This window comes from Anolis sagrei, chromosome 1 (assembly GCF_037176765.1).
Source record: "Anolis sagrei isolate rAnoSag1 chromosome 1, rAnoSag1.mat, whole genome shotgun sequence".
Classification (NCBI taxonomy): Eukaryota; Metazoa; Chordata; class Lepidosauria; order Squamata; family Dactyloidae; genus Anolis; species Anolis sagrei.
In genome coordinates, this window is record NC_090021.1 from 160,473,448 (window position 1) to 160,490,174 (window position 16,727).

Below are 16,727 nucleotides of genomic sequence, written 5' to 3' on the forward strand. Positions count from 1 at the left end.
TGTCTTACATGGCATGGCCTGACTTACCAGGCCATGGAGGTTGCGGTGTGGGGTGTTCCCCCCCCCCCGCCATTTGGCCTTAGGGGGGCTTCTTCTTCCCAGAAGCCCCCTCACCCAGTGGGAAAGTTCCCGCGGTTTGGATTAGGTGGCCCTATCAGCTGCCGGCCACGCCTCCTGGCAGGAGAGCCCACAGCTGGCCTCTCCCCCCTCGTGGGCACCCTACTTAAGGCTGCCCTTGTGCCCACCATCAGCACTGGGCCGGCAGCAGCTGATCCACCCACCCACCCTGCATGGTTCCGGGAACTGTTTGTTGTTAGTTTGTTTTGTCAGTTGTCACAGTTACCTGTTCTTGCTGTTGTTCATGCGTTTCATCACAACTCTGGTTGGCGTGGGCATGGGCCCTGGATCCGGTTTGGTATCCCCCCCTCAGCGGTGAAGGGGGAACGTCTGGTGTCTCAGGGGTGCCGAGTGCATTGGGCCCGGTATTGTGCCGGCGGCACCCCTGTGTGACTTGCGGTATCGGACAGCAGTGGGCTGCCCGATCTTGATCCAGGACCCATGCATGGCTGCCAACCCTTGTTCCTGTTATCAATAAATGAGTTGTGGCCATTGTTTATCCCAATACCTGGTGTGAGTGGTTTTTTCTTGGGTTGGCGGGGGGAGGTGTATCACCCGTGCACACGCAACATTATGTGGCCAAAGTACTTCATCTTTGCTTCTAATATCCTTCCCTCCAGTAAGCAGTCAGGCTTTATTTCCTGGAGTATGGACTGGTTTGATCTTCTTGCGGTCCAAAGCACTCTCAGAATCTACCTCCAGCACCACAGTTCAAAAGCGTCTATCTTCCTTTGTTCAGCCTTCCTAATGATCCAGCTCTCGCATCCATAGGTTACTACGCGGAATCCCATTGGTTTAACTATGCAGATCTTCGTTGCCAGTGTGATGTCTCTACTCTTCAATACTTTATTGAGAATGGTTATTGCTCTCCTCCTGTGCTGGTACAGCTGTACCAGGAGCTCCAACTTCCTTTTCTTTCTTTGAGTATTTGCATGTATTCCAAAGTTCCATGCATTTTGCAATAAGGTGGCTTCCCTTGGTTTGCAGCTACCTGCCTATCATTGTTGGGTTTTTTAGTTCTGCCCCTTTCCCCAGAGTTCAGGAAGGAAAGGGAGCCATTTTAGCTCAGTCTTACAGTTGAAAGCTTAGCTACAGGACGTGAATCAGCTCCACCTGTAGAGAAGCTTCGTTCCTTATGAAATTCTGGGGGAAAACAGTTCCAAAGAACTCCAGCTGGAGAATCTACAAAGCCTTGACTGGTAGGTATACTCGGGACCCAAGAAGCAGTTTGTAGCCGGGAGTAGAGCCCACACCAGCAAAGTTTAGAAAGTAGAAAGGGTTTTCCTCTAAAAGTGTAGAAAGGGTTTTCCTCTTAAAGAAAAGAAACCGTTCACAAAGCCTGTTGCCTGTCCCTTGTGGACAAGATTAAGAAAGCCACCAGTTGATTCAAAGCCTTGAAGTATTTGTTTGACCTGTTGAAGATCTGAGAAGTATTTGATTGTTTTGTTGAAGACCTAAGCAATAATAAAGGACTTTGTTAAACTTTTCAAGCTTTTAAAGACTCTGTATAGGAAAATCCTTAGGGCCACTCATTCGAGGCACCCTGGCTTCCCGCTGGGCACAAAAAGCACATCCTGTTCAAAAGCCAATTGCTATAGGCCCAGCGCGTGACAGCACACCTCCCAATAATTAAATGTCTTCTGATTTCCTGGCTGCAGGCTGCGTCTGCAGTAATTTTTGCGCCTAGAAATACAAAGTCACTGCCTCCACGTTTTCTCCCTCTATTTGCCAGTTATCAATCAGTCTGGTTGACATCATCTTGGTGTTTTTGATGTTTAACTGCAACCCAGCTTTTGCACTTTCTTCTGTCACCTTGGTTAGAAGGCTCCTCAGCTCCTCCAGTGGCATCATCTGCTTATTTAACGTTGTTAAGGTTTCTTCAAGCAACTTTAACTACAGCCTTGCATTGGTCAAGCCCTGCATGCTGCATTATGTGTTCTCAATACAAGTTGAATAGGTTGGGTGAGAGTATACAGCCCTGCCATACTCCTTTCCCAATCTTGAACCAATCTGTTGTTCTGTGCTCTATTCTTACTGCTGCTACTTGGTCGTTATATAGATTCCTCAGGAGATAGACAAGGTGGCTTGGTATCCCCATACCATCAAGAACTTGCCACAATATATTATTTGGCTGGAGTTACACTTTAAAAATGTGCCTGTTTTGATTTACAAACAAATTCCAACTTACGAACAAACCTAGAAAACCTATCTTGTTTGTAATTTGGGCACTGCCTGTATGTGAAACATGTTTAGACTTGGACCCCATCTTCAAGATATCTCATTGAAAATCATAGAATAGAATAGAATCAAAGAGTTGGAAGAGACCTCATGGGCCATCCAGTCCAACCCCCTGCCAAGAAGCAGGAATATTGCATTCAAATCACCCCTGACAAATGGCCATCCAGCCTCTGCTTAAAAGCTTCCAAAGAAGGAGCCTCCACCACACTCCGGGGCAGAGAGTTCCACTGCTGAACGGCTCTCTCAGTCAGGAAGTTCTTCCTAATGTTCAGATGGAATCTCCTCTCTTGTAGTTTGAAGCCATTGTTCCGCATCCTAGTCTCCAAGGAAGCAGAAAACAAGCTTGCTCCCTCCTCCCTGTGACTTCCTCTCACATATTTATACATGGCTATCATATCTCCTCTTAGCCTTCTCTTCTTCAGGCTAAACATGCCCAGTTCCCTAAGCCGCTCCTCATAGGGCTTGTTCTCCAGACCCTTGATCATTTTAGTCGCCCTCCTCTGGACACATTCCAGCTTGTCAATATCTCTCTTGAATTGTGGTGCCCAGAATTGGACACAATATTCCAGATGTGGTCTAACCAAAGCAGAATAGAGGGGTAGCATTACTTCCTTAGATCTAGACACTATGCTCCTATTGATGCAGGCCAAAATCCCATTGGCTTTTTTTGCTGCCACATCACATTGTTGGCTCATGTTTAACTTGTTGTCCACGAGGACTCCAAGATCTTTTTCACACGTACTGCTCTCGAGCCAGGCGTCACCCATTCTGTATCTTTGCATTTCATTTTTTCTGCCAAAGTGGGGTATCTTGCATTTGTCACTGTTGAACTTCATTGTGTATGTAGTTCCAAATACAGACACTCCCATATCCCCCAAATTCCAAAAAAAACTTCGAGTTCCAGCCATTTCTGATAAGAGATACTCAATCTGTACCCAAAAATCTGAAAAACAAATTACAGGACACTCATTGTCCCAAGCATTTTGTGTAGGGGATATTAAACCTGTACGACAAAACTTTTTTTCCTTATAAATGTCTTTCCCCTTTTGCTGCAATTTGTAGGATTGGCAGTTAGCTCTGTTCTTCATCATGAGTGCGAGTTTTGATTTCAGGTCCACAGTAGTTGTGTTGCCCTGAGGCAGTAACCTTGCCTAATAATCTGCCCTTCCTGACAAGTTCGGTTTGCCTTGTAATGAATCTGGAGGCTACTGGGGTTTTGGCTGTCTGGAGAGCAGAGAGCTGATTACAATGACTTAAATTGGGATTCATGGTCACTTCAGGGAAGCCTGACATTAAAAAACTGATTTCATGCCACAAAATTTTGCTAACCAGTAATATCCCCAGGTTATGTCTTTCATGCAGTTGCTTTAGATGGCTTAAAAAGTACTATAAACAAAACCAGGTCAAACTTCATTTGGCATTGCACATTGTATTCCCTCCATGGGAAAACAATGGGGCTTTCTTGCCTCCATAATCTGTACCTTCATATAGGATGTCAGTCCAAAACAGATAGTGTTATAAATCTTGCACTCAATGCAAATTTCAATTAACATTTACCAGATGTTTGGGGGCAAAAAAGGAAGACTGAAACTAGACCTTTGGCTATTAACCAAGTAATTTATTAGCACAAGGTTCAGAAAACTATTTGGCTTAACATTTTGCAAGGGTCACTGTATATATTCACAATAAATCAACACCAGAACAATGTCAAAGTTTAATCAGTTTGGAGGTTAGAGGTCATTTCTGTATTATAGTAAAAAGTAAATATCAGGAAATTAGAAACTAAACATTGATAGCTGGAACATGTGCAATGCTCAGTATTTTCTGCAACCTGCAATCACTTAGGTTTAATGTTTTTTAAAAAATATTGTTGTTCATTCGTTCAGTCGTCTCCGACTCTTCGTGACCTCATGGACCAGTCCACGCCAGAGCTCCCTGTCGGCCGTCACCACCCCCAGCTCCTTCAAGGTCAGTCCAGTCACTTCAAGGATGCCATCCATCCATTTTGCCTTTGGTTGGCCCCTCTTCCTTTTACCTTCCACTTTCCCCAGCATAATTGTCTTCTCTAGGCTTTGCTGTCTCCTCATGATGTGGCCAAAGTACTTCAACTTTGTCTCTAGTATCCTTCCCTCCAATGAGCAGTTGGGCTTTATTTCCTGGAGGATGGACTGGTTGGATCTTCTCGCAATCCAAGGCACTCTCAGAACTTTCCTCCAACACCACAGCCCAAAAGCATCTATCTTCCTTCGCTCAGCCTTCCCTAAGGTCCAGCTCTCACATCCGTAGGTTACTACAGGGAATACTATGGCGGATCTTTGTTGCCAGTCTGATGTCTCTACTCTTTACAATTTTATCGAGATTGGACATTGCTCTCCTCCCAAGAAGTAAGCGTCTTCTGATTTCCTGGCCACAGTCTGCATCTGCAGTAATCTTTGCACCTAGAAATACAAAGTCTGTCACGGCCTCCACGGTTTCTCCCTCTATTTTCCAGTTGTCAATCATTCTTGTTGCCATAATCTTGGTTTTTTTGACGTTTAGCTGCAACCCGGCTTTTGCGCTTTCTTCTTTCACCTTGATTAGAAGGCTCCTCAGCTCCTCCTCGCTTTTGGCCATCAGAGTGGTGTCATCTGCATATCTGAGGTTGTTAATGTTTCTTCCAGCAATCTTAACCCCAGCTTTGCATTCATCAAGCCCCGCACATTGCATGATGTGTTCTGCATACAAGTTAAAAATATATATAAATAGCAATATTACTGCCTCTTTGTAAACAGAATAAAATACAACTGATGTTTTCCTGCCAGATCGTCCTGAGGAGTATGGATAAATGCAGTTGGAAGCATCCTTATTGATTAATCACTTCAGAAAGATTATTTCTGTACAAAGCAACTATCAGAAACATAGAAATTAAACAGTGATATTTGGAAAATGTGCCGTGTTTAATATTTTTGCAACCTGTGGCCATTCAAATGTAATAGTTTTTAATGTGAATAAAATTGTACAGGTTGAGCATCTCTTATCCAGAATTTCAAATTCCAAAGTACTCCAAAATTGTCCATATAGGTGGCTGAGGCAATGATATATTTGCTTTCAAATTGTGCCTCATGTGCAAAATTATTGAAAATATTGTACATAAATTACCCTTAGGTTATGTTTATAAGGTGTATGTGAAACATCAACACATTTTGCTTTGGAGTTAGGTCTTATCATCATTTGCAAATTATTCCAAAATCTGAAAAAATATTGGATATCCCAAATTCTGTTCCCAGGTGTTACGGATATAGGATACTAAATATGTTCTGCCTTTTTTTACTGTGGTCAAATGAGTTCTTATTGCATAATTGTTATTCTTAAATAACAATTGAAGAATGAAGATCAACGATATCTTTGGCAGGGGGGAAACACAATCCCAACCACTGCCCACCAATATAATAAAGATAAGCGACACACTGAGCAGGGGGACAAGCTATATCACCTCTGGTCACCAGTGTGAAGTATTAACGTTCAGCTGGACACTACTTTAACAAGGATAAATAACTATGACGAGGGGGAAAAACTCTCTTATCCCACCTCAGTAATATTGTCGAGTGACCAACTGTATTAACGGTGTTAATTACTGATGTAATTGGTAGTTTCGCCGCCACCACCTCAATTAATGTCTGAGGAAAACATAAGTGTGAATGTGAAATAGGTAAAGTGGATTCAAGCTCTTGCTCTTCTTTAAAGACTGCTTCTCTTGCTGACTGGACTGAAATTAAGTTGACTTTAGGCTTGCTGAGATCTATTGAGAGTGACAGACCGAGGCAGACACCAGTTTAAGATGAAAATTAGAAACAGGTTTATTTTAAACTTGGTGAACAAATCAACTCTTAATAAGAGTGGTACATAAGCGTAATGCGTTTCAGAGGCTTAGCTGGTTAGACAAACAGTCTTCTCTTAAGACTTTAACTTTTGTTTCTTGTGAGTCCCTTGCTTCACACTGTTCACTACACTGACACAGTGTATCCCTGAGAACAGCCTACTGACTGCCTCACAGAGCAAACCAGGCTTTCCTTCACTGACCCTACTATGTACAGTGACTCAGGAACCTTTGCCTTTCCTATGCTCTAGCCCCAAGGCTCACTTCAAAAGTTCTCTCTCCCTGTCTAAATTCCTCTCAGCTCCCTCTTCCTAAAATACTTCTTCACTCTACGATGTTTAAAGCTCTTTTCTCCTCCTTGTCAAAAGACACAGCCTTTTTTCCCTCTAAAAGCTAGCTTCTCCCCTGACTGCTCTAGCCAATCGAGAGTCGGCTGACTCCTCCCTCTTAGCTTTCCTGCCTATCTCTCAACATGTCAGCTACTGACTGCAGGCTTTGGCCTTCCTGACAAAAGGTTAGATTCACCACACACACCCTCTCTGCTTAGAAATCTGAAGAGGCATTTCTAAGACTCTGGGCCTATGCTATAATTGCATTTCACAGTATATGTTTTAATGGGATAACTATACTGTAGGCAAACTCGACTAGAGTGCCGTACAATGTGCTTCTATATCTATGATGAAAGGCATGTGTTTGTATTGTCTGTATGTATGATAAAATCCTGTGTGTATGTGTTTTAAAAATATGTGCTGAGGATTCAAAGAAATACACTGATGACCACATCTCAGAATGCTAATAATATAATTAGTGTGAAAGAGTGTGAAACAATTCTTTGAAGGCATAGAGTCATAGAATCATAGAATCAAAGAGTTGGAAGAGACCTCATGGGCCATCCAGTCCAACCCTCTGCTAAGAAGCAGGAATATTGCATTCAAATCACCCCTGACAGATGGCCATCAAGCCTGTTTGAAAACCTCCAAAAAAGGAGCCTCCACCGCACTCCGGGGCAGAGAGTTCCACTGCTGAACGGCTCTCACAGTCAGGAAGTTCTTCCTCATGTTCAGATGGAATCTCCTCTCTTGTAGTTTGAAGCCATTGTTTCGCGTCCTAGTCCCCAAGTAAGCAGAAAACAAGCTTGTTCTCTCCTCCCTGTGGCTTCCTCTCACATATTTATACATGGCTATCATATCTCCTCTCAGCCTTCTCTTCTTCAGGCTAAACATGCCCAGCTCCTTAAGCCGCTCCTCATAGGGCTTGTTCTCCAGACCCTTGATCATTTTAGTCGCCCTCCTCTGGACACATTCCAGCTTGTCAATATCTCTTTTGAATTGTGGTGCCCAGAATTGGACACAATATTCCAGATGTGGTCTAACCAAAGCAGAATAGAGGGGTAGCATTACTTCCTTAGATCTAGACATTATGCTCCTATTGATGCAGGCCAAAATCCCATTGGCTTTTTTTGCCACCGCATCACATTGTTGGCTCATGTTTAACTTGTTGTCCACGAGGACTCCAAGATCTTTTTCACACGTACTGCTCTCGAGCCAGGCATTGTCCCCCATTCTGTATTGTTAGTTTTGGCCCATCTCTCTAATCTGTCAAGATTGTTTTGAATCCTGCTCCTGTCCTCTGGAGTATTGGCTATCCCTCCCAATTTGGTGTCGTCTGCAAACTTGATGATACTGCCTTCTAACCCTTCATCTAAGTCATTAATAAAGATGTTGAACAGGACCGGGCCCAGGACGGAGTCACTGGACAGAGCCCAGGACAGAGTCTCTGAGTCCCCTGAGGGGGAGAAAGGTGGGGTATAAATGAAGTAAATATAAATGTGAGAGCTGTTCAGCAGTGGAACTCTCTGCCCCGGAGTGTGGTGGAAGCTCCTTCTTTGGAAGCTTTTAAACAGAGGCTGGATGGCCACCTGTCAGGGGTGATTTGAATGCAATATTCCTGTTTCTTGGCAGGGGGTTGGACTGGATGGCCCATGAGGTCTCTTCCAACTCTTTGATTCTATGATTCTATGATTTTCAAAGTTAGCATCGCACAATTAAACAGGAAATAAAACTTCCAAACCATACATTTGACGCCACTTTAACTTCCATGGCTCAATGCTGCGGAATCCTGGGATCTGCAGTTTGAAGAAGCACCAGAGGAAAGACCTTGTAGCACTACAACTCTCTAGAACTCAGCATGGAGCCGTGCCAGTGGAAAGTACACGAATTGTAAAGTGTGGATGCTCCCCTAGGCGTTGGGAGGGGGACGTTTTCCTTCCAGCCAGCCGCTTTCTGCTGTGTGAATCTGTCCACACAGCAGCAGCCTCTCCTTGTAGGTTGAGAAGCGGGGGGCGTGCCAAAGCGGGGAGGAGGGGCGGGGCCAGCCCTGGGGTTTCCTTAGCAACCGCCCGGGGAAGGGAGCAGGCTTGGGCCTGGTTGCTAAGGCCCCGCAGGAGGAGCCTGCAAAGTAACAACAACAGCGGCAATTGCAGGCTGTATTGGCGGGGAGTGGGCTTCATCTTCCCTTTGTCATCCTTGAGGAGACCCGAAAGGAGGGTTAATCTATGCTCCATAACTCCTACGCTTCCTCAGGAACGTCTTCCTTTGCATTCTGAGCTCAAGGGCCTTGGCTTCTCTCCTCTCCACCATGTCTCATAAGTGAGTTAAGGAAAGGCTTGGGGCCTGAAGCATTTGGGGGTTTTTTTAGGGGTGGTGGTGGTGTTTGGAATACTTATAAGGAGATATCTTAAACTCTTTCAATACTGCCATATAAAATCCAGATTATCTGCTTTGAACTGAATTATCTGGCAGTTATCTAGACTCAGATAATCCAGTTCAAAGCAGATAATCTGGATTGTCTGCCTTGATATTCTGGATGTTATGGCAGTGTAGAAGAGCCCTTAGAGATAAGAGTCCAATGCCCATTCTACACTACCATATAATCTAGATTATCAAAGCAGATAATCCATACTTTTTGCTTTGAACTGAATTATATGGTCCCCTCTACACTGTACTATATCCCAGTATCTGATCCCAAATTATCTGTTTTGAACTGGGTTATATGAGTCTCCACTGCAATATAATCTGGAGTAACCATAATATGGGATCCAGGCATGTGGGGGGGGGGGGGGCTTGAGGGGCTTCAGCCCCCCCCCCCCCGAAATTCTCATGGTGGTTCACGAAAAGGCCTTATTGGTGCATTATTTAAACTGTTATGTTTATTCATATCATGATCTGATCACCATAATCAATATATCCCATATGCATGGGGATATTGGGGTAATGATACAAAAGGTTTGCTAGGATAGACCCTCTTTCACTCAGACTCAGCCCCCCCTCCTCCGAAACTCAGCCCCCCCGAAACCCCCCCCCTGAAATTTTTTTAGCCCCCCCCCCCCCCGAAACGAAATCCTGGCTACGGGCCTGATGGGATCAAATCCTGGGATATAGGGCAGTGTAGAAGGGGCCAACTATTTTCAAAGTAAGCATCGCACAATTAAACAGGAAATAAAACTTCCAAAAGGGCCCCCGGTGGCGCAGTGGGTTAAAGCACTGAGCTGCTGAGCTTGTTGATCAAAAGGTCGCAGGTTCGATTCCGGTGTGAGCTTCCGCTGTCAGCCCTAGCTTCTGCCAACCTAGCAGTTCGAAAACATGCAAATGTGAGTAGATCAATAGGTACCGCTCCGGCGGGAAGGTAACGGCGCTCCATGCAGTCATGCCGGCCACATGACCTTAGAGGTGTCTACGGACAATGCTGGCTCTTCGGCTTAGAAATGCCAGAGGGCCCCTCCACACAGCCCTATATCCCAGAATATCAAGGCAGAAAATCCCACAATATATGCTTTGAACTGGGTTATTTTAAGTCCACACTCAGATACTGTGGAATTTTCTGCCCTGATATTCTGGGATATAGGGCTGTGTGGAAGGGCCCTCAGTCTACAGTGCCATGTAATCCAGTTCAAAGCAGATAATTTGGATTTTATATGGCAGTGCAGACAAGGCCTGAGCAGATCTAAATAAGACATTGTTGTGCAATGGTGTAACATATGATCAAAGAGTTGGAAGAGACTTCATGGGCCATCCAGTCCAACCCTCTGCCAAGAAGCAGGAATGTTGCATTCAAATCACCCCTGACAGATGGCCATCCAGCCTCTGTTTAAAAGTTTCCAAAGAAGGAGCCTCCACCACACTCCGGGGCAGAGAGTTCCACTGCTGAACGGCTCTCACAGTCAGGAAGTTCCTCCTCGTGTTCAGATGGAATCTCCTCTCTTGTAGTTTGAAGCCACTGTTCCGCATCCTAGTTTGCAAGGAAGCAGAAAACAAGCTTGCTCCCTCCTCCCTGTGGCTTCCTGTCACATATTTATACATGGCTATCATATCTCCTCTCAGCCTTCTCTTCTTCAGGCTAAACATGCCCAGCTCCTTAAGCCTCTCCTCATAGGGCTTGTTCTCCAGACCCTTGATCATTTTAGTTGCCCTCCTCTGGACACATTCCAGCTTGTCAATATCTCTCTTGAATTGTGGTGCCCAGAATTGGACACAATATTCCAGGTGTGGTCTCACCAAAGCAGAATAGAGGGGTAGCATTACTTCCCTGGCAAAAAACAAAAACAAAACTATTGGAACTACAGTAAATTGCATAAATATGTATGCCATAATAGCTCTGCAGAGCTGTGGGTTTTATGTTCATTTATATATGTGCTAAGTATTCTCCTGGCAATGTGTATCTTTAGTACTTGTTTTAAGAACTAAAGGGTTTTTTTCTTTCAATTAGCACTTACAATAAAATATGGGCAGATGCCCAGGAATCCCTCAACAGTCTGCTGCAGAAGGAGATTGAAGAAAAGTCCCAAAGGCCACTGAAAGATCGCTTAGTAGTGTTTCAAATGCTAGCTACTTTCTACATCAAATATGTGCAAATATTTCGGAATTTGGAGGCTGCTTATGACCAGATTGTTCACCCACAAAAACGCTTAATTATTCGGCAAATGCTGGATGGCGTAATGGGCCGTATCTTGGAACTGAAGAATGAAATGGTGGGCTTGGATTACTCTGAATATCATTACTTTGATGACATTTTACAGGATCTTAAACTGTCTCCTGTAAGTATATTGCTAACATGATTCTGGCAATTATATATTTTTTGGGTTTTTTTTAATTTTCTTATCTCTCTGTTTTGGAAAACACTGCATCTTTCATCTTATGTGTTATGTGAAAATTTGGTGAGGTGCCATGGGTTTTCCCACAATTTCAGTTGGTTACTTTGATTCCTTCACACATGCTGTTAATTCAGGGGTCTTCTACGCTGCCATATAATCCAGAATATCAAAGTAGATAATCCACATTATCTGCTTTGAACTCGATTAAATGAGTCTACACTGCCATAAAATCAAGTTCAAAGCAGATAATCTGGATTTTACTTGACAGCTCACACAGACATTCAGCATTCTCTACTATAGACTATTTCCTGATAGGCATTAACAACACAATTCCAATAAAAGAACTTTTGGTGGACAAACAATGGCCAGGAGACCATGCGCCTCTCTAAAATTGGGAAACTATACCATAAACAGGGTCCCCGGTGGCTCAGTGGGTTAAAGCACTGAGCTGCTGAGCTTGTTGATTGAAAGGTCGCAGGTTCAATTCCGGGGAGCGGCGTGAGCTTCCGCTGTCAGCCCTAGCTTCTGCCAACCTAGCAGTTCGAAAACATGCAAATGTGAGTAGATCAATAGGTACCACTCCGGCGGGAAGGTAACAGCGCACATGACCTTGGAGGTGTCTACGGACAACGCTGGCTCTTCGACTTAGAAATGGAGATGAGCACTACACCCCAGAGTCAGACATGACTGGACTTAATGTCAGGGGACTACCTTTACCTTATACCATAAACAAAGTGAAAAAATGGCGATTTAACCCAAAAGTTACCTATAAAGAGACAAAAAGAGATAAAAGAACAAATTATTCAATATTTTAACCTGGAATGAAAAAAGCATAGTTTGGGATGCCTTCAAGGCAGTAATTAGAGAAAAATGTATAACAACCGAAAAGGGCATAAATAAAAGGGAATATGAAAGATTAAGGAAATTGAGATCTGAAGAAAAAGAAGCGTTCCAATCATTCAAAAAGGCCAAACAGTGGGGGGAAAGAGAAATGGAAAGAGATTTTTTTTAAAAACAACTAGAAAACTTAGAGGAAATTGAAAGTACAAAGAAATATCTATGGGTCAAGAATGACTTTCAGACAAACTCTATAAATAAATAACACAAAGAAGTTAGCAAGTGTTCTAAAAAAGAAACAAGGGAAAACAAAGATTATTAAATGAAAGATGGGAAGGGCCAAATAAAAACAGGGGGGGGGAGTTGTGAGGAGGGATTTCCCTCCTTGTCCCCCCTGTCTCCTCAGCCATTATTTCCTCCTGCTAGGAGGATGCAAGGAGGAAATATATGGCAGTCAGGTACATTTTCTTTAGCTTTTAGCTTCGGGGCGACTATATGCCATCCCAATTTTAATTGGGGTGGCATGTAGCCCCCCGCCCCAAAAGCCCGGGTTTTTTAGGGTACAATAGGGACTGAAATCCACGCAGAAGCGGGTTTTTAAAACCTGCTTCAGCACAGATTTTAGTCCTGTCTGGAAATGCCCTCATATGACCCAGTTCAAAGCAGATAATCTGGGATCAATTCCTGGGATATAGACTAGAGTAGATCCAGCTTCAGAGAGGATTGACGGGAAAAGAAGAAATAAATCCCAGGGAGTATACATTCACGTCACAGAAGGATCCAGATAGGGAGACAAGGAAGGACACTTTGGGTCACTCACACTATCTAACCTTATTACTGGTGAATGCTCTGAGGTATCCTTTGTTCCTCAATGGTAAGCATTGTTGCACTGTTAACAGTATTAATAAAGGATCAACATGGTTTATACAAATGTTTTCCCTTCCCCTATAGGAAAACATTGAAATCCCCATCCCAAGATATTTTATTAAAGAGAAAGTAAAGGTGCTGAAAGAGAGAGAGAGAATCCTTGCTCAGATAATGATGGATGCTGGAATATATGATGATGAACCTGTGAGTATATCATAATTCAGAGGTTTCCAAACATTTCCAACATATTAGTGACACACTTTTTAGATATGCATCATTTTGTTACACAATAATTCAGTTTTACTAGCAAACTGAAGATTAAATCAACCCCTTACCATAGATACATACATAAATTGTAATAATGAAATGAATTGAAATACAATGTATCTCATGAAAATCTTTTCTTCTGTTTTTTAAAAATGCATGATCTATTGCTTATTTCACATAGACTCAGGTTTCTCGTTACTTTTGCGTGACACACCAACACACTGCAGTTGACATACTAATGTGTTGTGACTTGCAGTTTGGAAAGATTTGATAATCAATCCTACAATAACTCTAGATGCTGGTCATCCAAGCAACAACTCAGCTCCATTCACCTCTGAGATCTCTGGTCTCAGTTGCCTGCCTTGCAGTGTGGTCCAGTGTCTCCATCCCATTGCTACAGAAATACTGAACTTCTCAACTGAGGGAACATTTTTGGATTTGAAAGAGGCAAAACTGTATTTTATTTATATTTACTTCATTTATACCCCACCTTTCTCCCCCTCAGGGGACTCAGAGCGGTATACAACTCTAGTGCAGTTCAATAACTGGTAAAATCAACAGTAAAAACAATAACATACCTCCTCAATTAAAGCAGTTTCTAAATAGTCAGTAAACACATTAAAAACAGTAAACAGATTAAAACATATAAAGTTCATAGTTTATTCGTCCAAGATCCTTGTTTATAATCCATATTCAAACTATCAAAGCCCGTTGTCACTTATTCTTGTGTGCAAAGGACACTAGAAGGGATGGGGCCTGCCTGATGTCACTGGGGAGGGAGTTCCACAGCTGAGGGGGCACCACTGAGAAGGCTCTATCTCTTGTCCCCACCAATTGCGCTTGCAAAGAGTGTGGGGCTGAGAACAGAACCTCCCCAGATGATTTTAAAGTTCTAGTAGGCTCATACAAGGAGATACGTTTGGACAGGTAAGTTGTACTAGGGCTTTAAATTGGGTTCAGTAGCAAATCAGCAGTCAGTTGTGCTGACACAACAGGGGAGCCCTGTACTTGATGCTGTTCCTTTGGTTCTTTGATAGCAATTAGCACATAGGCCGGAAGGAGTAGGAAGTTAAAAATATCTACTGCAGACAAGATAGAGGAGGAGCGAATGGATAAATAAAAACAGATAGAATGACTGTAACCACAAAGAAGAAGATTGGGAAGATCTACACAGTATTTTTAAAACTCTTTTATTTATTTATTTATTTATTTATTTATTTATTTATTATTATTATTATTTCTCTCTCCACTCTTCTTTCTCTACATTCACTTCTGAGATTTCTCAGTTTTTCTTTTTTAAACTTTCACTGTGTAAAAAACCCCCAATAAAAACTTATAATGTCTACTGCAGAATCACAGAAAAACTGAATGTGTAATCATCACCAGCTTCACAGCTTCCTGGTAGGCTTTCAATTTAAAGGGTCCATTAGAATAAGTAGTGGGAAGATGTGAACACAACAATGGACAGGGTATAGGGATTTTATCTTTGAAGATCCCCACCGCTATCACCAATTGCAAGGAGGTGCTTGTGTGTTGCTGAGGTTGGCAACGGCAGACCCTAATAATGGAGGTATTTTACCTCAGGCACTTTTTAATCTCACCGCTGCCACCAATTGTACAGATGTGGATGTTATTGAGGGAATTTAACTCAGGCCTCAATTGTGTAGAAGAGTATATTATGGAGGAGGCCAATTATTATTTGTAAATTAAGGTAACTGCCACCAACGTGAGGTATTTGAGGTACCACCGATGAGATCTGGTTCTACAGACGCAGATTAGTTGAGATGAGACGGTTTTCAACAAAAGATAACAAGTTTATTGTGTACAAAGCTTATGGTTGCAGGCTGCTAAATAACTTACGGAACTTTGAATATCACGTGGTTTATAATACAGTCCACTCTTCCAGATAACACAGCTTGTGGCTAACTTTCACTGGGGTGAAGCTCTCTAGTGAACAATGTTTCACTACTATAAATAGCCTTTCAATTTGATCTTCCCTCGATCAAATCTCTGATCTCTAGTCCTTCCTTAACTAGGGATCTTAACTAGGCTTCCTCTAGTCTTCTTTGACCAAAGAATCTGGCCAGGTTTCCCTTCTCAGCCCTCCCAGCCTGAAAAACACCAGCCGCTCACACACAAGTCTCTCTCTCAGACCTTTCCAAGCCTCTCCTGCTGTTTTTTTAAAAAACGCACATAACTTTTCCTGCTTGGCTCCGCCCTCTTCTCCCTCTCATGAGCTAGCCAGCCTCGCCTCTTTGGCAACGCTCACTGTGGATTCAAACCAGATGACTCCAGTTTTAGCTACTGTTACAATCACAAATACATACTCTAACAGTTAAACACAAACATAATAACAATGACTTCTGCACAAGTAGCTATTAAATTAATACAAATAAAATTCATTATATTAAAATGATCTCATTTATTCCATACTATAGAATTCTAACAAAATAAAAAGAGTTACTTACTATGGAAAAATAATATTGTTGAAATTTGCAATTTCCTGCTTTGAACTGATGTAATGATTTGTAGTGTTTACCTCCACTGTGAGTTAAGCATTACAGTTTTATTTATTTTTTTCCCTTCCTAAATTGAAATCTGAGCCAAATATGTCCTCCTCCTTGCTGCTGTCTTTGGGAAATGTAATTTCATTGAAATACAATCCAAGGATTCTGGTGTGTTGATAATGTTTTCCACAGATGCTGGCCCCATAACATTCTAGCAGGAAGAGAGGATGGGAGTAGAAGATGCATTTATGGGTTGGTTGTGATAGTCCTCAGAATTCCCACCGAGAATTACTTATTCTTTGATTGTCCTTTGGGGTTAAAGTTGTAAGGAAAGTGGTTTCCATTTTAAGAGGTTGGATTTGGATTTGCTTAAAGGTATATATTTTTCTCTTACTCTCCTGCACTATGTTCCAGCGAAAGCAAGTGAAAGTCATGCCCTTTGAAGAAGCTGTTAGAGCCATTCAAATAGCTGAGCGAGCTCGGCAAGGCCGACTCAGGGCTACGTTCATGAAGCAAATCTATCTTGAAGAAAAGAGAGAGAGGCTCGCCAGACTTCACGGCACAAAAGGTCCAGATCTGGAAACTGCTGCAATATGTATTCAAAAGGTAAGATACCAATTGCTGTATAAAGTTGCTGTATAAATGTAACAAATAACTATGGTAGATTGATAAATAGACATACAGATCGATGGTATTCTGTATTTAAATTTAAGTTGGCAATATCTCCCAATTTCACTGTGTAATTGGCTCTGTCCAGAATTTATGAAATTTTGGAGTAATTTGGAGGATATTCCAAAACTCCAAGAAATCCAGGAAATACTAATGAGGAATATCAGCTTATTCTGTTGTCCCCAGCTGCCTGCTAGTTTATCCACCATCACTTCTTGAA

The 16,727-nt window shown here is 42.6% G+C and overlaps 1 protein-coding gene across 2 annotated transcripts in view; it reads left to right on the forward strand.

Moving 5' to 3' along the window:
• The first annotated feature begins 8,613 nt into the window (after positions 1 to 8,613).
• The window catches only part of IQCA1 (IQ motif containing with AAA domain 1), a 115,427-nt gene continuing 107,313 nt past the window's right edge, over positions 8,614 to 16,727 (forward strand). For both annotated transcript variants that reach the window (XM_060783944.2, XM_060783962.2), the window contains exons 1-4: positions 8,614 to 8,859; positions 10,976 to 11,303; positions 13,149 to 13,268; positions 16,253 to 16,444. In XM_060783944.2, coding sequence (XP_060639927.2) covers positions 8,849 to 8,859; positions 10,976 to 11,303; positions 13,149 to 13,268; positions 16,253 to 16,444 — 651 coding nt within the window. In that variant the 5' untranslated portion in view covers positions 8,614 to 8,848. The remainder of the gene's footprint in view (positions 8,860 to 10,975; positions 11,304 to 13,148; positions 13,269 to 16,252; positions 16,445 to 16,727) is intronic.